The following is a 22,419-nucleotide window of genomic DNA, read 5'->3' as shown; positions in this document are numbered from 1 at the left end:
GTATACTTCTGGCCCCTCTTTGGACACTGTGTTAACTAACCTCCAGATGAGCTTCAATGCCATACAACTCTCCTTCCGTGGCCTCCAACTGCTCTTAAACGCCAGTAAAACTAAATGCATGCTATTCAATCGATCACTGCCTGCACCTGCTCGCACGTCCAGCATCACTACTCTGGACGGCTCTGACTTGGACAACTACAAATACCTGGGTGTCTGGTTAGACTGTAAACTCTCCTTCCAGACTCACATTAAGCATCTCCAATCCAAAATTAAATCTAGAATCGGCTTCCTATATCGCAACAAAGCATCCTTCACTCATGCTGCCAACACACCCTCGTAAAACTGACCATCCTACCGATCCTCGACTTCGGTGACGTCATCTATAAAATAGCCTCCAACACTACTCAGTAAATTGGATGCAGTCTATCACAGTGCCATCCGTTTTGGCACCAAAGCCCCATACACTACCCACCATTGCGACCTGTACGCTCTCGTTGGTTGGCCCTCGCTTCATACTCGTCGCCAAACCAACTGGCTACAGGTCATCTATAAGTCTTTGCTAGGTAAAGCCCTGCCTTATCTCAGCTCACTGGTCACCATAGCAGCACCCACTCATAGCATGCGCTCCAGCAGGAATATCTCACTGGTCACCCCCAAAGCAAATTCCTCCTTTGGCTGCCTTTCCTTCCAGTTCTCTGCTGCCAATGACTGGAACGAACTGCAAAAATCTCTGAAGCTGGAGACTCATATCTCCCTCACTAGCTTTAAGCACCAGCTGTCAGAGCAGCTCACAGATCACTGCCCCTGTACATAGCCCATCTGTAAACAGCCCATCTATCTACCTACCTCATCCCCATACTGTATTTATTTATTTATCTTGCTCCTTTGCACCCCAGTATCTCTACTTGCACATTCATCTTCTGCACATCTACCATTCCAGTGTTTAATTGCTATATTGTAATTACTTCGCCACCATGGCCTATTTATTTCCTTAACTTACCTCATTTGCACTCACTGTATATAGACTTTTTGTTTTATTTTGTTCTACTGTATTATTGACTGTATGTTTTGTTTATTCCATGTGTAACTCTGTGTTGTTGTATGTGCCGAACTGCTATGCTTTATCTTGGCCAGGTCGCAGTTGCAAATGACAACTTGTTCTCAACTAGCCTACCTGGTTAAATAAAGGTGAAATATTATTACTTTTTTTAAATGAGGGCACCTGTGCTCCATGATCAGTTGCCGACTTTTCGCGGGAGATATGATAATATATCCTACTGTTCAGTGTCTTACTAGATGACGGACGGACTCAACCATCTGACTGGACAGGGGTGTTCCACAAAGGATACGCTATTTGTAGTACGTTTTATTTTTAGTTGCGTCATGCAAATGTGTTATAGTATTATAATATTGTGCTCCAATTTATAACGCATATTCCTTATACTAGATAGTATTCGTTCAACCATCTACGAAACGGGAGTTACCCTCCTCTTTTGCGTTGAAGCGGTCCTGTCCTGCTACGGGGACTGATGTCACTAATAGAATGTGATCGTTTCGCCGATCTCCCACCGTCACGAGTCAGTGTACTTTTCGTTGCTTTTTATATCATAGGACAGCTTGCGCGGCAGCGACAAAGACAATTGTCCGTAGAGAGACTACCAAAGAACAGTACATTTTCGCTCTTAGTCTGCATTCTAGGACAGCTGTTCAATGGTTTATCATTAAACATTTTGTGAATCAAACAACATCGTTGCTGACAATGTTAGCATGTCTAGTAGCTAAATGTTGTCTGTTGTAACGAACGTGTTGCTGTAACTAGAACATCGAGATTTGATTTCCTAAAATACCCAATTTCATCGATTGAAGATCATCAGGACAAGGCTACAGCCGAGCAAGGAGGACAAGACCTCACCCTCAGCATTGTGTTTGCATTTGATTTACAGAGACCTACAACAATGTTAACCCAGGTATGTATGGTTTATTAGCCTACATTGTTTTCCAAAGTGGTAAGAACAAACAAGTTTCCGTGGAGGTTACAAGCTTGTTGTGGCGTGTCCAGGGCGCGCGACTTGGATACGACAATGTTCTTTCCGCGTTGCCGAATGAATCAAACACCTTTAAATGATGGTCAGTGGAAAAAGCATCGACGACGATGGATGCTCTTTTATTTGCATTTCGTGTGAAATGTGACCAGTAGTTTATTGAGTGTCCAGAAAACGTTGACACAACTTATTTTTTTCCTGCGCTGCATCGAGTGTGTTTAGCCTAGGCTAGACTACAGAAGCCATGTCAGGAGGAATTCTATTGTGTCGCTGAAATATTTGGCACTCATTGATTTACAATCGCAACTTTATGCTAATGAAAAATTTGATCCATGAGTAGACTAGGATGCCATCTGATCAAGCTCTCTAATTTAGAGAAACTATTTGGAGAAGCGAAGGTTACATTTTACTAGCCTACTTCAACAGTCTAACCCACTGTCATGTTTCTCTGGTGACCGCCCAGCAATCATGTTACGATGAAATTACATCTTCGTCGCCATCTTTAGATACAATTACTTTTAAGGACAGTAGAGGATTATTTGATTGATTTTGGGAACAGTGTTTGTCTCGTTATGCGTTGATCACTTCCTATGCAGACGACCCCGGTGTAGAGACAGACATGAAGTTGATTTTTTTTCCTGACTGTCAAATCTCGGATGGGATGATGATGACAATACGGCTAGCCAGCCTATACACGAACAGTTGTCTTGTTGAAATGACGACTAGTCTACCTTTGGCGCTCCGAGAAACCATCGAGACCGGCTTCATTACAGTGTTTCTGTTCTAGGTGCACCTACAGTCTGTTTCAGCCCTCGTTTCCTCCCCTCCCCCATTAGCCCCGGCGTTACACACTCCGATACAATGTTGCTATTAAGTTATACATAATGTCCAATCGAGTCGCAAGTTGCGACAGTGTTGCAATAGGCTATGTATATCAACACAGGTCTATGCAATATTCGCGAGACTTTCTTGGGCTAGGCTACATTTTCATGCGTTGTAGGCTATTTGGCTACACGTTTTTGAAGGGCTGTCCATTTTGTCATTCCAGTGTCAGGCCTTTTCAAAGTTTATTTTGACAATCTTAGCCTGAAGTTGTGGGTTCTTTCAAAGCACTACTCTAGATGTCTTATATACTCATATTGTTATTATTATTCCACTCGCTCTAGCGCTTAAACTGCTAAGGGGCGGAAGGTAGCCTGGTGGTTAGAGCGAAAGGTTGCGAGATCGAATCCCCGAGCTGACAAGGTTAAAACAATTCTGCTCTGCTCCTGAACGAAGGCAGTTTAACCCAGTGTTCCAAGGCCGTCTTTGAAAATAAGATTTTGTTCTTAACTGACTTGCCTTGTTAAATCAAAATTAATTATTAACAGTCAGCGCGCTTGAAATCCATAACTACTAGAATGGTCAGTTGTTATTTCAATTGTGTAAATATTCCATAATAAACAATACATTTAGCAATGTATTGGGTCATAAGAAACCTCAGGACACCAAATGTAAATTGTAATTAGACAGAAAATGTATTGATTGATCCAAAGGTGCATAGACTGTAAATACTAAAATAAGATTATAGTGTATTTTCTGACTAAGACAACAATTGACTGCCCTTCTAGCCTGTCCAAACTACACCTAAACTATATTGAAACTAATTTCAAACATATTATAATAATAAATATTAAATTGCCAATAGTCTGATGGGTGACAATGTTATCAATTGATTATGAAGAGGCTGATGACAAATGCACCAATGCATTGGAAAAGAAGGGACCGGAGCTTATGAAATAGCACTTCCATTTCAGTCTACAGAGGTCCATGCAGGGGAGTCGTTTTGATTGCTATACCATGTCGGAAAGAGCAGATTCCAAGGTTTTTAATTAACCTATTTTTGCCAAACAACTCTACAAATTGCGCAGATTGTCTGTTTCAAAGTATGACTTTTTCCTAGAATAACTGAGGCTCCATACCGGTGCATTCCTCATGTGAGTACTGGCGACAATCAGCAATAAATATCCTTTCTTGTTTCCATTACATTTTTACTGTAAAATATGTGTTGACTGTGGTAGGGCAAGGGAATATAAGTCTGCTAAATGAACAAGTTGATTTCATAGCATCTGCTATAAAGCACAGATGAATACAATTCAAAACATGCTATTCTGTTCTTTTGAAATAAATGCATCATGTTTTTTATGACCTTCCTAAACATATATATTTTTTGTTTCATATTGATACTTTTTCACCTATAACCATTTAAGATTTGCATAAATGAACATGGGTTTGAATGAGAACCATAGGACTACAGAGGTAGCTATTCAAAATGGTCCTGCTCCTTAGCCAATTAAGCTATAAGACCAACTTTAAAATGTTCAGGCTATCCTGATTTTAAAATTCTTTAAAATCTTTATCAACTATAGCTACATAAATGTCTATAAATTAGCATAAAAAAACTCACCAACAGCAACTCTTGAACTGTTCAAGCTAGACACGCCAAACCAACTTTATAATGTTCAGGCTATCCTCATTTCCTTAAAAAAAAAATCATTAAAAAAACTAATATATTGATTAGCTATAAACTATCCCACAAACAGTAATTCTTTAACCGATCAAGCTAGACACGCCAAACCAACTTTATAATGTTCAGGCTATCCTCATTTCATAAAAAAAAAAATCTTGATTAGCTATAAACATTTGCGTAAACTATCCCACAAACAGTAATTCTTTAACCGATCAAGCTAGAGCCGCCAAACCAACTTTCACATGTTCAGGCTATCATATCTTATCCTATCAATCAATCTTTCCATCTACCTACATTTTTAACTATAACCATTCACTATCATTACTACTGCAGTCACTACCACTACTATAACTTATTTCACAACCACAAATACTTTAAAACAAGCTAACAACCACACCACATTTTCTTCAGGTAATGTACTTTTCTAGTTTTGGTTGAGCTTGATCACTTCTAGGATATATAGCTGTTTTTGCAGTATAGGATTCTCTCTTGGCCACACCGGGTCAGTCCCACCATGTATCTAGGTTAATAACGTTTACATTTTAGAAGGCGTGGGCCCTGACGTTCTAAATCAGTTGGCTATCGTTGTATCATTACTATGATGCCTGCTTTCACACAGCTGGTTTGTTTGTTACATAACTGTCTTGATGTTGTCGACAGAACGAAGTGTAGGCTAGCCTACAACTGGTTGGATGGTCGGTGTGACAGCGCCTCCTGCGCTTTGGCTCACGCAGTTTACTATTGCACTTAGGTGCGTTTGTTTCAGCTCGCTGGGTGCACCGAGTAGACGGAGTTTGCTTTCAAGACCAATGGAATGGTCTCAAATGTGCACACTCTGCCTACCCGGCGCTACGGGCCAGTTGCATGGATTGGAGGCACTCGGCACATGTTATGTGGTTATTAATGGTCTATATTAACAAGGTGTTTGTTTGTTTCCGCAGAGAAAGAGAAAACGCACTGTGGAAGACTTCAACCAGTTTTGCACCTTTGTGTTGGCCTATGCTGGATACATCCCCTATCAAACAGAGGTAGGTTGATAAAACACCGTTTTCTCCTGTTCAAGTAAGACTGAGATGTAGCTTATTAACACCAAATTGCTCTTGTAATTAATTGAGGTCTTATTGTTTCTACATTGAAAAAAAATCTAATCGCCACATGTAAAGTGTTGGTGCCATGTTTCAGGAGCTGAAATAAAAGATCCCCAAAATGTTGTACACAAATTTGTTTACATCCCTGTTAGTGAGCATTTCTCCTTTGCCAAGATAATCCAAACAACCTAACAGGTGTGGCATATCAAGAAGCTGATTAAACAGCATGATCATTACACAGGTGCACCTTGTGCTGGAGACAATGAAGGCCACTCTAAAATGAGCAGTTTTGTCATACAATACAATGCCACATCAAGTTTTGGAGGGAGCATGCAATTGGCATGCTGACTGCAGGAATGTCCACCAGAGCTGTTGCCAGAGAATTCAATGTTAATTTCTCTACCATAAACCCCCTCCAACGTTGTTTTAGGGAATTTGGCAGTAAGTCCAACCGGCGCCATCACCTGTTTCAACATGATAATGCACAGCCCCATGTCGCAGGGATCTGTACACAATTACTGGAAGCTGAAAATGTCCCAGTATGGCCAGCATTCTCACCCATTGATCACGTTTTGGATGATCTGGGTCGACGTGTATGACAGTGTGTTCCAGTTCCCACCAATATCCAGAAACTTCGCACAGCCATTGAAGAGGAGTGGGACAACATTCCATAGGCCACAATCAACTCTATGTGAAGGAGATGTGTTGCGCTGCATGAGGCAAATGGTGCTCACACCAGATACTAGCTGGTTTTCTGATCCACGCCCCTACCTTTTTTTTTAAGGTATCAGTGACCAACAGATGCATATCTGTATGCCCAGTCATGTGAAATCCATAGATTAGGGCCTAATGAATTTATTTCAATTGACTGATTTCCTTATATGAACTGTAACTCAGTAAAATCGTTTAAATTGTTGCATGTTCCGTTTTTATATTTTTTGTTCAGTATATTTCTGTTGAATGATGGCTCCAGTTCTGCTGTTGTTTTTCCATGGTGATGTATCCCCCTGTAGGAGTGGTGGTGTAGTGAGAGCAAGCCCAGGGACAACAACCCCTGCAGCACCAGCCACAGTACCAGTCCATGGGCCTACCAGACCTCTCCTACCTCAGACTGTGGCTCCTCTGCTCGGAGCCAGAAGGAGGAAGGGAAGGAGGTGAAGAGGAGGTCAGATAAGAAGCCAGTTGGGCCTGGTCAGGGGGAGAAGAAGCCTAGAGGAGGAAGTGCCAAGAAGTCTCCCAATACGAAACAGGCTGCCCCTAGATCAACGGTCAACAGAACGCCAGAGATCCATGAGCAGCACCAGCCCCAGTCTGGATGGACCAACCACAACAGCTGTCCTACTGACAACAAAACACATCATCTGACGGATCCCAAACGTGACCATGACTGTAAACTTCCCCAATCTTCCCTGACTCAACTCTTCCCTGAAGCCACCCCCAGCAGCTCTCTGTCTGACCACAGGAACAAGACCAACAACGGTCAGACAGACACACCAGACCCCAACGGGTCGGCTGGGAAGACGAGCGATGCTACAACCCCTCAGAAGAAAGGAAGTGAAGAACTGGAACAGGAAGTGACAGAGCAGCCAGTTGACATGACAATGACAAGCTGTGAGACGGAGAGGAGCAGTCCTCACAGGCCGGGAGACAGAGAAAAAAAGAGAAGAAAGGAAGAGAAGGGGTCGCAGGAGAGCTGGGAGGGGTCTGGGAGTGAAGGAGGCATAGACAGGGGTCAGAGGTCAGATATCCTGAGGATGGTGATGGACAGGAGGTTGAGAGGTCAGCTAGCTGAAGACCAAGAGACAGGCTACCACACAGAGGAGGGCAGCAGCCCCGACCAGGACCGGGACCATGGAGGGAGCGATGGAGAGGACACGTCTGCAGACAACCGCAAGATGGAGGGTGAGTAGAGGAACCCCACCTGAGACTAAAGAAGCATCCCAAATGGCACGCTGTCCTTTGCATACATTTTGACCAGGGCCCATTTTCCCTATATAGTGAACTACTTTTGACCAGGACCCTAGTAGGGCTCTGGTCAAATGTAATAGGGAACAGGGTGCAGTTTTGGACACAGCTCACTCATTACCTCATCACTATCTACAGCCATCATTGATAGTTTAAAACAGAGACTGTGTTTAATATTACGTCTCTCTTCTATTTCTCTCTTTTCTCAGATGAGGATGACTCGTGGGACCTGATCACCTGTTTCTGCCTGAAGCCATTCGCGGGTCGGCCCATGATAGAGTGTAGTGAGTGTGGCACCTGGGTGCACCTGTCCTGCGCTAAGATCCGCCGCACCCATGTTCCTGAAGTCTTCATCTGCCAGCCCTGCCGAGATACCAAGACCAACATCAGACGCTCCAACCGGGCGCGGATCGCCCCCCGCAAACGCTTCAGCGACTAAAGACTAGATGGCACCAGCTGGTTCATTGGCTGCGTCCCAATTGGCAGTAGGTAGCCTAGTGGTTTAGAGCATTGGGCCAGTAACCGAAAGGTCACTGGTTTGAATCCCCAAGGTGTAAAAATCTGCTGTTCTGCCCTTCAGCTATGTAGCAACCCCAAACAACAACTGCTCCCCGGGCGCTGTTGATGTCAATTAAGGCAGCCCCCCGCACCACTCTGATTCAGAGGGGTTGGGTTAAATGCAGAAGACACATTTCAGTTGAATGCATTCAGTTGTGCAACTGACTTAGGTATCCTATATAGTGAACTACTTTTGACCAGAGCCCTATGTAGGGAATAGGGTGCCATTTGGGACGATGACCACTATTGAGCATCAAGTTCTATGCTGGTCGATTTTGTCGCTCTGCAAAAACCGCCACCAGGGTTGTGTTCAGTAAGACACAGAAAAAGTAAATTAACTTCTGTTATTGGACAAGTCCAGGTAGTCCTCCCTGTTTCGGTCCTTTTTCTTCCATTTTGTGCCTAATGAACACGACCCAGGACACTGCCATCAGCAACCAAGCCATGGTTGTGTTCCCCTGCTCAGATGTTACATTCATCAGCCAATGGTTGCGTGCCACATCAACTGTGCCATCGGCACCAGATTGTTATAACATATGATGTGGCTAGCTGATACTTAATACCTATCCAGGCATTGTAAGATCCTATCACTCTCCCCAGAACAGTACAATGTCCATGCATTCACAGACAATCATGTCTACTCAGGAAGGAATGAGGGGCTACAGGAGAGTGAAAAAGAGGGATTGGGGGGATGGAGTGAGGGCAGGGGTGAAAGAGGAATGTGTTTGGTAACGGTCTGCTGTTACTGTTGTGGTGAGAACATAACATCTTCTCACATGCTAATCTCATTTACCCCCACCCCTCCATTCTGCCACCCACTCATTACTCCCTCCTTCCACCCATCTCTTCATTTGTGCATCACTGAACCTAAGGGCTTGCCTTGGCTCATCTATACTAGTATGTTCAATTCACTACTTAGTACCATACTATGTAGGGAATAGGGTGCCATTTGAGACCCATGGACAGGTTTCTGGGGACTACTTTCTCAAAATATGCATTTTCAGTTATTTCCACAGTTGTTGCCATTTGATGTATAAGATTGTCACGCCTTCAACTTTCTGACTCAGTTGTATTATTATACACTGCCAGTGGATGCCTGCCTCTCTTCCAAACATGTTATATATGTACACTGAGTGTGCAAAGCATTAGGAACACCTTCCTAATACTGAGTTGCACCCTCTCACCCTTTTGCCCTCAGAACAGTCGAGTCATGACATGGACTCTACAAGGTGTTGAAAGCGATCCACAGGGATGCTGGCCCATGTTGACTCCAATGCTTCCCACTGTTGTGTCAAGTTGGCTGATGGCCTTTGGGTAGTGGGCCATTCTTGATACACACTGAAAACTGTTGAGCGTGAAAAACCCAGCAGCTTGCAGTTCTTGACACAAACCGGTGTGCCTGGCACCTACTACCATACCCTGTTCAAAGGCACTTCAATATTTTCTTTCCCATTTACCCTCTGAATGGCACACATACACAATCCATGTTTGAGATGTCTCAAGGCTTAAAAATCCTTCTTTAACCTGTCTCCTCCCCTTCATCTACACTGATTGAAGTGGATTTGACAAGTGACATCCATAAGGAATCATAGCTTTCATCTAGATTCACCAGGTCAGTCTGTCATGGAAAGAGCAGGTGTTCATAATGTTTTGTACACTCAGTGTATATCAGATGGTAAACCTTTAGTAAGATGTAAATAGTTTGCTTTTTAGAGTTGTTTATTATATCTTATATGTGACACATGTAGTAATAAAGGTAAAGAACTAACTCATTAGTCTCATCGGTGTTCTGTACTGTTTACATATTCTACACAACATCAGTCACCAGACCAGATATGGTTTTGTCTGGTTTTAATGGAGCAAGGCTCCCGAGTGGCGCAGCAGTCTAAGACACTGCATCTCAGTGCAAGAGGCATCACTGCAGTCCCTGGTTCGAGTCCAGATGGCATCCCATCCAGCTGTGATTGGGAGTCCCATAGGGTGGCACAATTGTAAATAAGAATTTGTTCTTAACTGACTTGCCTAGTTCAATAAAGGTTCAATAAATTTAAAAAGCATCACCATTATTAAGCAAGTATTCTTCCAGTGCCTATTTAAACAACCGATCTCCAGCACAACTTCCTATCAGCTGCCACACTACTGTTGATCATGTATACTGAACAAAAATATAAACGCAACATGTAAAGTGTTGGTCCCATGTTTCATGAGATTCAATAAAATATCCTAGAAACTTTCCATATGCACAAAAAGCTTATTTCTCTCATATTTGTTCATATCCCTGTTGGTGAGCATTTCTCCTTTGCCAAGATAATCCAACCACCTATCAAGAAACTGATTAAACAGCATTATCATTACACAGGTGCACTAGGTGCTGGGGACAATAAAAGACCACTCTCTAAAATGTGAGGTTTGTCACACAACACAATGTCATAGATATCTCAAGTTTTGAGGGAGCGTGCAGTTGGCATGCTGACTGCAGGAATGTCCACCAGAGCTGTTGCCAGAGAAATTAATGTTCATTTATCTACCATAAGCCGCCTCCAACGTCATTTTAGATCATTTGGCAGTATGTCCAACTGGCCTCAACTGCAGACCACGTGTAACCACAGCAGCCCAGTGGGTGGACCTGGCTCCCAAGTGGGTGGGCCTATGCCCACCCATAGCAGTACCCCTGCCCAGTCATGTTAAATCCATAGATTAGGCCCTAATAATTTATTTAAATTGACAGATTTCCTTCTATAAAATCAGTAAAATATTTTAAATTGTTGCATGTTGTGTTTATAGTTTTGTTCAGTAATAGGATGATCTCTGCTCACATGAAATCAGCTCCAGGTATCTGAGATGTCGTAAGGCAGGCATGGTTTATTTACATTCAAATATTTGACAGTAAAGTAATAGGTTAAAATCTCCAAGCCTGCAGTCGCCATAGCCTTTTACCACAGACACAACCCAGACCAGTCCTTTACCACAGACACAACCCAGACCAGTCCTTTACCACAGACACAACCCAGACCAGTCCTTTACCACAGACACAACCCAGACCAGTCCTTTACCACAGACACAACCCAGACCAGTCCTTTACCACAGACACAACCCAGACCAGTCCTTTACCACAGACACAACCCAGACCAGTCCTTTACCACAGACACAACCCAGACCAGTCCTTTACCACAGACACAACCCAGACCAGTCCTTTACCACAGACACAACCCAGACCAGTCCTTTACCACAGACACAACTACAGTTTGTCTCGGGACTTCCATATCTGATATCCTGAACCAGCTAGTCACATCCTGAACCAGCTAGCCACATGGTTCTACCACAGTGTCCAGGCATGCTAGCTACTCCACCGGCCTCATATCTGGTACGTCTCTGATGTAGGGCAGGACAGCATCGGTGTAGAACATCTCCAGCTTGGCCAGGGTGTCGTCCCAGAACAGAGGGTCAAAGGTCACAGGGACGATGGCTGTTTCCTTCAGGGTGAACACCACTAGGTCAGCCTGGGTTAACCCTGTCACCGCCAGCTGGCACTGGATCTGGGTGAAATAGCTGTGGTCTGGCTTCAGATGGTACCTCACCTGTAGAGAAAAGAAGAATTGGGAAGTGCTGCTAGAATACACAAGTAGGTAGATCTTTATAGATTGAAGGTGCTCTTTGGTTAAGGGGTTAACTGGTCATCAAAAACAAGGGGGACCAAGGCAAGGCACTCTAAATATAATTAAAATACCTTTATTATGATAGTATGCTTGAACAAAAAAGAAATAAAGCTTGGTATAGCCCAAGTCAGGGGGTACAATGATACAACATGTCTTAACTAACCTGTCCCCCCTCCTCCCCCTGGTCCTGTATTGTCAGGCAGAAGGCTGGGTCCTCTCTACAGGCCTGGGCTACAGTGTTCTGACGGTGCTTGTAGGGACACTTGACCTCTAGGCAGAGCAGCCGTTGGCCGGTCCGTTGGTCCTCTACAATGCCATCAGGACTGCCTGCTAGCCAGGGGCGCTGGGGGTCGATGAACAAGCCACACTCCTGCACCCTCACCGCCCGGCCCAGGGCCTTGCTCTTCAGGCTCTGATATCTGAGATAAAATGAGATGAGATTGTACTTTATTACAGCCACAGAATACAACATTTAATACAATATTTAAAAACAATCGCAGAACAATTAAAGTAGATGGTACCTCCACACGGCCTCGGCTTCCCGCTCAATGCCCCAGGTCATGGCGCGGGTTTTGACGTTGGCGCCGCGGCCTGTGATGGCGGCCAGGTAGGAAGCCGGCGGGGTCGTGCTCTTGCCAGTAACGAAGCGGCTATGGGCGAGTCGGTGAGCGACCGACGCTGTGATTCGGTTCTGACGCCAGGAGAACCAGCTGGGGTTCTCTCTCTGGCCCCGGGTCTGGAGCTCCACCGCCTCCACCTCTACTTTCTGACCTAATCCCAGGGGCAGTGCTTTGGGCCTGAGGGGAGAGACCATGGAGCTCCCCCCAACTTGGTTGGTCCTGGGGGGAGAGACCACAGGCTTACCCCTGACCTGACTGCTCTTGTCAGGGCTATGACTATGCTGATGGGCCTCAGCTCTCTTCTCTGCGATGTCAGGATGATATCTGACAGTAGGGATGTTCCTTTTGGCATAACGTGTGTCTGTGGTCTTTTCTCCTGCTCCCCTGGCCTGGCTGGCCATGGCTCTGCTGATTTTATTCGATTTTATTTGATCCTGATTGGTCCTGGGGGGAGAGACCACAGGCTTACCCCTGACCTGACTGCTCTTGTCAGGGCTATGACTATGCTGATGAGCCTCAGGTCTCTTCTGTGCGATGTCAGGATGATATCTGACAGTAGGGATGTTCTTCTTGGCATAACGTGTGTCTGTATTTGCTCCTGCTTCCCTGGCCTGGCTGGCCGTCGCTCTGCTGGTTCCTGAGTCCCCTGAGCCATTAGAGGGATTTAGGGTGGAACCTTTGATGATATACCTTTGTTTCGGTGGGCTCTTTAAGGCTGAGCTGTCAGCGTGAGAGCCATTTTTGCTTGTCTTTCTGCGACTCATGGTTCCATGAGTTTCAAGAAGTTAGTATTCTGTAAATTCAATACAAAAAAAGAGGAGGTAAGATACTGTGGCATGTAAACCATTCCTATGTCCTATTCCTAGATCTGGACATGCTATGTGTGGCATGGTTTACTGTTCTTAGTAAATTGCCATGTTTGTTGCAATTTTCAGTGGTGTATGAAGTCTGAGTTCAGCATGTGGGAAGGATCAGGGTCCAGAGATCATACCCATGTTTCCTAGTAGGTGGGTCGTATTTAAGAGTTCCCGACATGCCGTGAACGCGGCGTTAGGCTGGCTGCCACACACACAACCGTGTGAGCTGTTGGTCAGCTCAACTCTCTCTTTCTCCAGACTCAGACTCCAGGCTCAGCCATCCACTCAAGATCTTACATCAAATGCCCACTGCATTACCTCCCGAGAGAATTCTCTTCGGTTATTGTCGTGTATATTCCCCCACAAGCCCGACATTGTGATGGCTCTCAAGGAACTATACTGGACTTTGTGCAAACTAGAAACCGCATATCTGAGGCCGCATTTATTGTAGCTGGGGACGTTAATAAAGAAAATCAGAGGAAAATTTCCTGTGCTACACGCGGGGAGAACATGCTTGACCATTGTTACTTTCCCTTCCGGGGCGGTTACAAGGCCCTCCCCCGCCCTCCCTTTGGCAAATCAGATCACACCTCCATGCTGCTCCTCCCCGCCTAAAGGCAGAAACTTAAGCAGGAAGCTTCAAGACTATTTTGATCACTCGAACAGGGAAATGTTCTGTTCCTACAGTGACGATTAGAACTTATCCAAACCAAAAACCATGGATAGATGGCAGCATTCGCACAAAACTGAAAGCACAAACCTCCGTATTTAACCACGGCAAGGTGACTGGGGACATGGACATGTACAAACAAACAGGCTATGACCTCCGTAAGGCAATCAATGAGGCAAAACAACAGTACATGGAAAAAGTGGAGTCGCAATTCAACGGCTCGGATATGATACGCATGTGGTAGGGAAAGCCAGCCAAGTCGGGGACAGTGACGCTTCGCTCCCGGACAAGCTAAACACTTTCATCGCCCACTTCGACGATGTGAGCCCCCACCGCTCACAAGGACTGTGTGCCGCATCATCATAGCATGTGCAAACCAGCTGGCTGGAGTGTTTACGGACATATTAAATCTCTCCTTATCCCTGTATGTTGTCCCAGCTTGCATCAAGATGTCCACCATTGTTCCTGTACCCAAGAAAGCGAAGGTAACTGAACTAAATTACTATCTTCTGTCATCATGAAGTGCTTTGAGAGAATGGTTAAGGATCACCTCCACCTTACCCGACACCCTAAACCCACTAGAATTTGCATACCGCCCCAACAGATCTACAGATGATGCAATCGCCATTGCACTGCACACGGCCCTATCCCACCTGGACAAGAGGAATACCTTTGTAAGAATGCTGTTCATGGACTACAGCTCAGCCTTCAAGCTCATCACTAAGCTCAGGACCCTGGGTCTGAACCCCTCCCTGTCCAAGTGTGTCCTAGACTTCCTGACAGTTCGACCTCTACCAAGCTGATCCTCAACATGGGGGCCCCACAGGGGTGGATGCTCAGCCCCCTCCTGTACTCCTTGTTCACCCATGACTGTGTGGCCACGCACATCTCCAAATCAATCATCAAGTTTGCTGACGACACAACAGGGAGATGAGAGCCCTGGCTGCCATGGAAACTAACCTCTGCCTCAACGTCAACAAAACTAAGGAGCTGATTGTGGACTCCAGCAGACAGCAGAGAGAGCATGCCCCCATCCACACTGACAGGGCCACAGTGGAGAAGGTCAAAAGCTTCAAGTTCCTCTGTGTGCACATCACTGAGGACTTGAAATGGTCCCTTCACACCGACAGTGTGGTGAAGAAGGCGCAACAATGCGTCTTCAACCTCAGGAGGCTGAACATTTTTCCTAGGCCCCTAAGATCCTCACAAACTTCTACAGATGAACCATTGAGAGGATTCTGTCGGGAAATATCACAGCAAGGGTACTTAAAATGCACTGCACACAACCGCAGGTCTCTCAAGACGGTGGTGCGGTCAGCCCAATGCATTCTCGGGAGCACATTGTCAGCCCTCCAGGACATCTACAGCACCCGATGTCACAGGAAGGCTGAGAAGATTATCAAGTACCTCAGCCACCTGAGCCACGGATGATCGGGTTCAAGTCCGGGCTCTGGCTAGGCCACTCAAGGACATTGAGACTTGTCTCAAAGCCACTCCTGCGTTGTCAGTCGCTCGGTCCCAGCTTTGATGCACCTGTACTGTCTCCACCTTCGAGATGGTAACAGGGAGAACAGTCCCTGCCGCTGAAAAATATCCCCACAGCATGATGCTGCTGCCACCACCATGCTTCACCGTAGGGATGGTGCCAGGTTTTCTCCAGACGTGGCACTTGGCATTCAGGCCAAAGAGTTCGATCTTGGTATCTCATGGTCTGAGAGTCTTTAGATGCCTTTTGGCAAACTCCAAGCAGGCTATCATATGCCCTGTACTAAGGAGTGGCTTCTGTCTGGCCACTCTATCATAAAGGCCTGATTGGGGGAGTACTGCAGAGATGGTTGTCCTTCTGGAAGGTTTTCCCATCTCCACAGAGGAACTCTAGAGCTCTGTCAGAGTGACCATCGGGTTCTTGGTCACTTCCGTGAACAAGGCCCTTCTAGCCCGATTGCTCAGTTTAGCCGGGGGCAGCCAGCTCTAGGAAGAGTTTTGGTGGTTCCAAACTTCTTCTATTTAAGAATGATGGGGCCCACTGTGTTCTTAGGGACCTTCAATGCTGCAGAAATGTTTTGGTACCCTTCCCCAGATCTGTGCCTTGACACAATCCTGTTTCGAAGCTCTACGGACAATTCCTTCGACCTCATAGTTCGGTTTTTGCTCTGACATGCATTGTCAACCGTGGGACCTTATATAGACAGGTGTGTGCCTTTCCAAATCATGTCCAATCAATTGAATTTACCATAGGTGGACTCCAATCAAGTTGTATAAGGGGGATCGATGCACCTGAGCTCAATTTCGAGTCTCATAGCAAAGGGTCTGAATACATATGTAAATAAGGTATTTCTGTTTTTTATTTTTAATATATTTGCTAAAATTTCTCTACCTCTTTTTGCTTTGCTTTTGCTTTGGGTATTGTGTGTAGATTGCTGAGGAAATTGATTTATTTAATCCATTTAGAATAAGGCTAACAAAATGTGGAAAAAGTCAAGGGGTCTGAATACTTTCCGAATGGCACTGTAAGTATATACAGTTGAAGTCGGAAGTTTACATACACTTAGGTTGGAGTCATTAAAACTTGTTTTTCAACCACTCCACAAATTTCTTGTTAATTAACAAACTATAGTTTTGGCAAGTCGGGTAGGACATCTACTTTGTGCATGACAAGTAATTTTTCCAACAATTGTTTACAGACAGATTATTTCACTTATAATTCACTGGATCACAATTCCAGTGGGTCAGAAGTTTACAACCACTAAGTTGACTGTGCCTTTCAAACAGCTTGGAAAATTCCACAAAATGATGTCATGGCTTTAAAAGCTTCTGATAGGCTAATTGACATCATTTGAGTCAATTGGAGGTGTACCTGTGGATGTATTTCAAGGCCTACCTTCAAACTCACTGTCTCTTTGCTTGACAACATGGGAAAATCAAAATAACTCAGCCAAAACCTCCACAAGTCTGGTTCATCCTTTCCAAACGCCTGAAGGTATCACGTTCATCTGTACAAACAATAGTATGCAAGTATAAACACCATGGGATCACGCAGTCAATATACCGCTCAGGAAGGAGACGCGTTCTGTCTCCTAGAGATGAACGCACTTTGGTGTGAAAAGTGCAAATCAATCCCAGAACAATCCCAGAACAACAGCAAAGGACCTTGTGAAGATGCTGGAGGAAACAGGTACAAAAGTATCTATATTCACAGTAAAACGAGTCCTATATCGACATAACCTGAAAGGCCGCTCAGCAAGGAAGAAGCCACTGCTCCAAAAGCGCCATAAAAAAGCCCGATTATGGTTTGCAACTTCACATGGGGACAAAGATCGGACTTTTTGGAGAAATGTCCTCTGGTCTGATGAAACAAAAATAGATTTGTTTGGCCATAATGACCATCGTTATGTTTGGAGGAAAAAGGCGGAGGCTTGCAAGCTGAAGAACACCATCCCAACCATGAAGCACAGGGGTGGCAGCATCATGTTGTGGGGTGCTTTGCTGCAGGAGGGACTGGTGCACTTCACAAAATAGATGGCATCATGAGGATGAAAAATTATGTGAATATATTGAAGCAACATCTCAAGACATCAGTCAGGAAGTTAAAGCTTGGTCGCAAATGGGTCTTCCAAATGGACAATGACCCCAAGCATACTTCCAAAGTTGTGGCAAAAATGGCTTAAGGACAACAAAGTCAAGGTATTGGAGTGGCCATCACAAAGCCCTGACCTCAACCCTATAGAAAATTTGTGGGCAGAACTGAAAACGTGTGTGAGTGAGGAGGCCTACAAACCAGACACAGTTACACCAGCTCTGTCAGGAGGAATGGGCCAAAATTCACCCAACTTTTTGTGGAAAGCTTGTGGGGGGCTACCCGAAACATTTGACCCAAGATAAACAATTTAAAGACAATGCTACCAAATACTAATTGAGAGTATGTAAACTTCTGACCCACTGGGAATGTGATGAAAGAAATAAAATCTGAAATAAATCAATCTACTATTATTCTGACATTTCACATTCTTAAAATAAAGTGGTGATCCTAACTGACCTAAAACGGGTCATTTTTACTAGGATTACACGTCAGGAATTGTGAAAAACTGAGTTTAAATGTATTTGGCTAAGGTGTATGTAAACTTCCGACTTCAACTGTAATGTATTCTATGGCTCGTCCTATACAACTACTGATGTACACACATTTTATATTCACATACTGTCAATACACACCCTTCACATACTTATATATTTATATTCCTGACTCTGGTCCAGAAGCAAATTTCCTGCAATCCAACACTATTAGAAAAAAATGGTTCCAAAAGGGTTATTCCGCTGTCCCCATAGGATAACCCTTTTTGGTTTCAGGTAGAACTCTTTTGGGTTCCATGTAGAACCCTCTGTGGAAAGGGTTCTACGTACAACCCAAAAGGGTTCTAACTGGAACCAAAAAGGTTCTCATATGGGGACAGCTGAAGAACCCTTTTAGGTTTTTGGCCGTTTCAAATGAATAGTTTTAGAAAGAATACAGCAGACCTATGTCAATAGGCTATACGGTCGTATAAACTGAGGACATCATTGTCCTACTCTACTTTTCTATTACATTACAGGCAATAATGGTATTGCGCAAACTATTTGTTACGCTTACCCGATGAAGTTCTGTCTAGTCTCGAGCTGTGTATGAAAGTGAAACTGGTTCTAAGGTGGAATTGAGTATCTACTACGTGACTCACTATCTCATGACAAGCACGTCAGATTCATCCTGTTGGTTTGCTGCTGCTGCGTGTGTGTCTGTGTTTTTGTGTATCGGACATGTCCTGAACATGTCTAGCATCAGTCGCCGCCTTAACGACAACTGGGAACTCGGGGAAAAAACGAGCTCAGATTGGGAAAAATAGTTTTGAGAGGTCTTTCAACTCGGAATTCCAAGTCGAAACTCCAAGTTGTCTTGAAAGCACCAAGTGAGATAAAATAGCCTATACATTCTACAGACCCTACTGAGTATTCGCTGCAATACTTTGTGTCGCACCCAGAATAGTTTTTAATCTATAAACCAATATGTAATATATGTACATTGATTCGCATTGGGGTCATTTATTTGACCTTTGAACATGTTTTAAAACCCCAATGTCACTTAAATATGAACAAATATTTATCATTGTTAATGTTTAGACAATTATTTGTTATATCATGAACAATACAGGTTTTTGACACCTTTCTGCTATTACGTTGGGGGACTTTTATTTTGAAAGTCTCTGAAATTCCGTGACCCAGAAGTACTTTTTTTCTGTTTCTGACGAGACGCTGATTGGTACACATTATTTTTTTTTCGGCTAGCACCTTCCTTCCTGGCTGAATTTGGAGATTCGTCTTGCTAATGTTTTTGTAATGCCGAAACAATTGTGCAAACAATTATAAGGCGCCGATATACGACATTTTTGGTTCAGAACAAGCAACTGGATACCAGCTGTTTCTTTTTTTATCAATTTTTTAAAACTGTACCCGCAGCTAGGAAGGCTAGTTCATTCACTGTGACAAGCAGCATGGCGTCCAGTGGCGGTTCAACAACAACTGTCGGAGATATCGAGGAGGACGCTTCTCAGCTACTTTTTCCCAAAGGTTCGTATCCAAATGTATTTATGTTAACTAGATTGAATATAACGCTTCACTTAAGGTACCAAGGTAGCTATCTAACTATATTCCACATCATAAACTGTGTGGTTTGAGCCCTGAATTCTGGTATATCAGACCGTATACCAGTTGTATTCTTACTGCTCTAATTACGTTGGTAACCAGTTTTTACAATAGCAGTAAGGCTCCTCAAGAGGTTGGTGATTCATTTGCCAATATACCATGGCTAAGGGCTGTTCTTCATCAAGACGCAACGCGGAGTGCCTGTACACAGCCCATAGCCTGGTATATTGGCAATAAATTACCAACCCAGAGGAGCCTTATTGCTATTATAAACTGGTTATCAACATAATTAGAGCAGTAAAAATACCCGTAAGGGCTCTGTCCAGACACAGAGTGCCTGGATACAGCCCTTACGGGTATTTTTACTGCCCTTAGCCGTGGTATATTGACCATATTCCACACCCCCGCAGGCCTTATTGCTTAATTAAAACCCACCCCTCCCCTGCCTTCTTCAGAGTTCGAGAATGCGGAAACGCTTCTAAACTCTGAGGTACACATGCTTCTGGAGCATCGCAAGCAGCAGAACGAGAGTGCAGAGGACGAACAAGAGCTATCTGAGGTCTTCATGAAAACTCTGAATTATACTGCACGTTTCAGCCGGTTCAAAAACAGAGAAACTATCGCCAGTGTTCGCAGGTCAGTGTAACTGTTGTCACGATCACAACCAAAAACAAATGTCAATACCTTATAAAATTCAATGTACATTTATATGGTGGTGAATGTTTTCATTAACTTTTCATGTTGACTGAAATTATTGTCCTGTATCCCACAGCTTGCTCTTGCAGAAGAAACTGCATAAGTTTGAGTTAGCCAGTTTGGCCAACCTTTGTCCAGAAGCAGCAGAGGAGGCCAAAGCCCTCATCCCTAGGTAAGACCTGCTGTTACTGTCTCCTCACTTATCATCATACTCAGCCCTCTAAACCAGTGGTTCCCAAACTGCCAGGGGGTTCAGTCCGGCTTTCAACTTACTCTAGAAGGTGCACAAGGTGTCATTTTGAAGTTGGGTAGTGTATCATCAGTTCCTCTTGTCATGTCAGTCATTGCATACCTTAGAGAGCCATTTTTAACTTGTCAAGAATGTCCAGATCAACTATCCCATGTCAGTTAACTTTTTAAAGCATGTTTTTTGCCTAAATATCTTGTTGTAATGTTTGTCACTCATATCACATGAATACACATTATACAGGGAAAAATCTAAAGAATTTGAAGAAAATGTGCTTTAAAACAGCAACATTTTCTTTGCACCCCATGACAAAATATGTACAATTGCAGGAATTAAGCTTTAAACCTTCAACATGTTCTCTCTGCCAACAAGAGGGTTGTGAACAGTTTGTGCCATGAACAGAGCTTGTGCCCATAGAAGTAGATGTGGTGCCTACGCAGGGGGGCACGGGATGTTCCCCAATGCTGGAAGGAGGGCCTGAGTGAAAAACTTTAGAAACCCCTGCTCTAACCCAGACTCTAAACCTTGTCTCTGATTGGGTAGCAGTCGGCTCTTGATCAGGAAATCGGGCTTAAGCGTTTGGTATAACCAAACTGTGTGGCAGGTAGCCTCGTGGTTAGAGCATTTGGCCAGGAACTGAAAGGTGGCTGGATAAAATCCCCGAGCTGACAAGGTAAAAATCTGTCGTTCTGCCCCTGAACAAGGCAGTTAACCCACTGCTCCCTGGTAGGCTGTCATTGTAAATAAGAATTTGTTCTTAACTGACTTGCCTAGTTAAATAAATGTTACATTTAATTATACATTTAGTGACAGTAGTTGTGCTGTTTTGTTCTGAAACCTGTTTGTTATCTTTGCAGTGTGGAGGGTCGGTTTGAGGATGAGGAGCTGCAGCAAATCCTTGATGACATTCAGACCAAGAGAAGTTTCCAGTACTGAGGACAATTCCTCCTCATCTGGCCTATTCTAACCTAAACCCATTCTGTCAGAATATACTGGTCTCCGGTACTCACACAGAAGGACACTGAGTCCCAAATGACACCCTACTCACTATATAGTGCACTGCTTTTGACCGTTCTCCCCAGGATGTGTACCTCCAGATCAGACTGTTCATTTGTGCGGGGGGGTTAACAGATGTGCATCAGGCACCACAGATGTACATTCATTATATCCATTTTGAAGACCATAACAAGCTAGGATGAATACATACATTCCTAAATGTAAATACTTTTCAAATAAACATCTGAAATACTTTTCACAGCAATTAGTTTTATTTTCTTTTAGCTGCTATACAAAGTGGTTGTTCACTTCCTCTTGTCAAATGCAATCAAAATTTTCTCAAATGAATGCCACCGTATGAAATGGTACAGTGGGGGGGAAAAGTATTTGATCGCCCTGCTGATTTTGTACGTTTGCCCACTGACAAAGAAATGATCAGTCTATAATTTTAATGGTAGGTTTATTTGAACAGTGAGAGACAGAATAACAACAAAAATATCCAGAAAAATGCATCTCAAAAATGTTATAAATTTGATTTGCATTTTAATGAGGGAAATAATTATTTCACCCCCTCTCAAAGATTTCTGGCTCCCAGGTGTCTTTTATACAGGTAACGAGCTGAGATTATCGCTGGGCCACATTGAGGCTGCACCATCATGTAAAGATTTCACAGCAAGTGACACTGATATTAAGTAATAATAGAGTAGGCCTAACTTTGATCACCAATGACATTGTTGTGAATTTCAAAACAGGCCATTCATAACTTCAGAGCATTATCATGTTCCTCAATTAATTCAGCACATTTCAGCAGTAGCGTAGGCCGAGGCTATCTCGACACAGTG

The 22,419-nt window shown here is 44.0% G+C and overlaps 3 protein-coding genes across 3 annotated transcripts; 2 read left to right on the top strand and 1 right to left on the bottom strand.

The window, feature by feature from the left end:
- Positions 1-1,435: 1,435 nt before the first annotated feature.
- On the top strand, positions 1,436-9,934 carry LOC106581019 (PHD finger protein 13). Its single transcript, XM_014162678.2, has 4 exons — positions 1,436-1,967; positions 5,493-5,579; positions 6,653-7,541; positions 7,814-9,934. The coding sequence occupies exons 1-4, from the start codon at positions 1,956-1,958 to the stop codon at positions 8,041-8,043; spliced, it is 1,218 nt and encodes a 405-aa protein (XP_014018153.1). The 5' UTR covers positions 1,436-1,955; the 3' UTR covers positions 8,044-9,934.
- Positions 9,935-11,004: 1,070 nt separating this feature from the next.
- LOC106580984 (uncharacterized) lies at positions 11,005-18,713 on the bottom strand. The gene is made up of 4 exons (XM_014162615.2): positions 18,593-18,713; positions 12,340-13,231; positions 11,982-12,237; positions 11,005-11,740 (listed from the first exon to the last, which is right to left on the bottom strand). The coding sequence occupies exons 2-4, from the start codon at positions 13,200-13,202 to the stop codon at positions 11,504-11,506; spliced, it is 1,356 nt and encodes a 451-aa protein (XP_014018090.2). The 5' UTR covers positions 13,203-13,231; positions 18,593-18,713; the 3' UTR covers positions 11,005-11,503.
- Positions 18,714-19,254: 541 nt separating this feature from the next.
- Positions 19,255-21,837, top strand: rpb4 (DNA-directed RNA polymerase II subunit RPB4). The gene is given in 4 exon segments (NM_001146543.1): positions 19,255-19,563; positions 20,094-20,274; positions 20,411-20,506; positions 21,439-21,837. Coding segments are annotated over 4 exon segments (432 nt in total). The 5' UTR covers positions 19,255-19,487; the 3' UTR covers positions 21,518-21,837.
- The last annotated feature ends 582 nt before the right edge of the window (positions 21,838-22,419 follow it).

Source organism: Salmo salar, chromosome ssa20 (assembly GCF_905237065.1).
Source record: "Salmo salar chromosome ssa20, Ssal_v3.1, whole genome shotgun sequence".
NCBI classification, from domain to species: domain Eukaryota; kingdom Metazoa; phylum Chordata; class Actinopteri; order Salmoniformes; family Salmonidae; genus Salmo; species Salmo salar.
This window is presented reverse-complemented; position numbering and strand designations above follow the sequence as displayed.

Excerpts from the sequence above, each read along its gene's own strand:
- LOC106581019 (XM_014162678.2), top strand. Across the intron at positions 5,580-6,652 it reads ACATCCCCTATCAAACAGAG|GAGTGGTGGTGTAGTGAGAG; the intron begins GTAGGTTGATAA and ends ATCCCCCTGTAG. Across the intron at positions 7,542-7,813 it reads AGACAACCGCAAGATGGAGG|ATGAGGATGACTCGTGGGAC; the intron begins GTGAGTAGAGGA and ends CTCTTTTCTCAG.
- LOC106580984 (XM_014162615.2), bottom strand. The coding sequence starts at position 13,202 with ATGAGTCGCAGAAAGACAAGCAAAAATGGCTCTCACGCTGACAGCTCA. Across the intron at positions 12,238-12,339 it reads GAAGCCGAGGCCGTGTGGAG|ATATCAGAGCCTGAAGAGCA; the intron begins GTACCATCTACT and ends ATTTTATCTCAG. Across the intron at positions 11,741-11,981 it reads AGGGGGAGGAGGGGGGACAG|GTGAGGTACCATCTGAAGCC; the intron begins GTTAGTTAAGAC and ends TTTTCTCTACAG.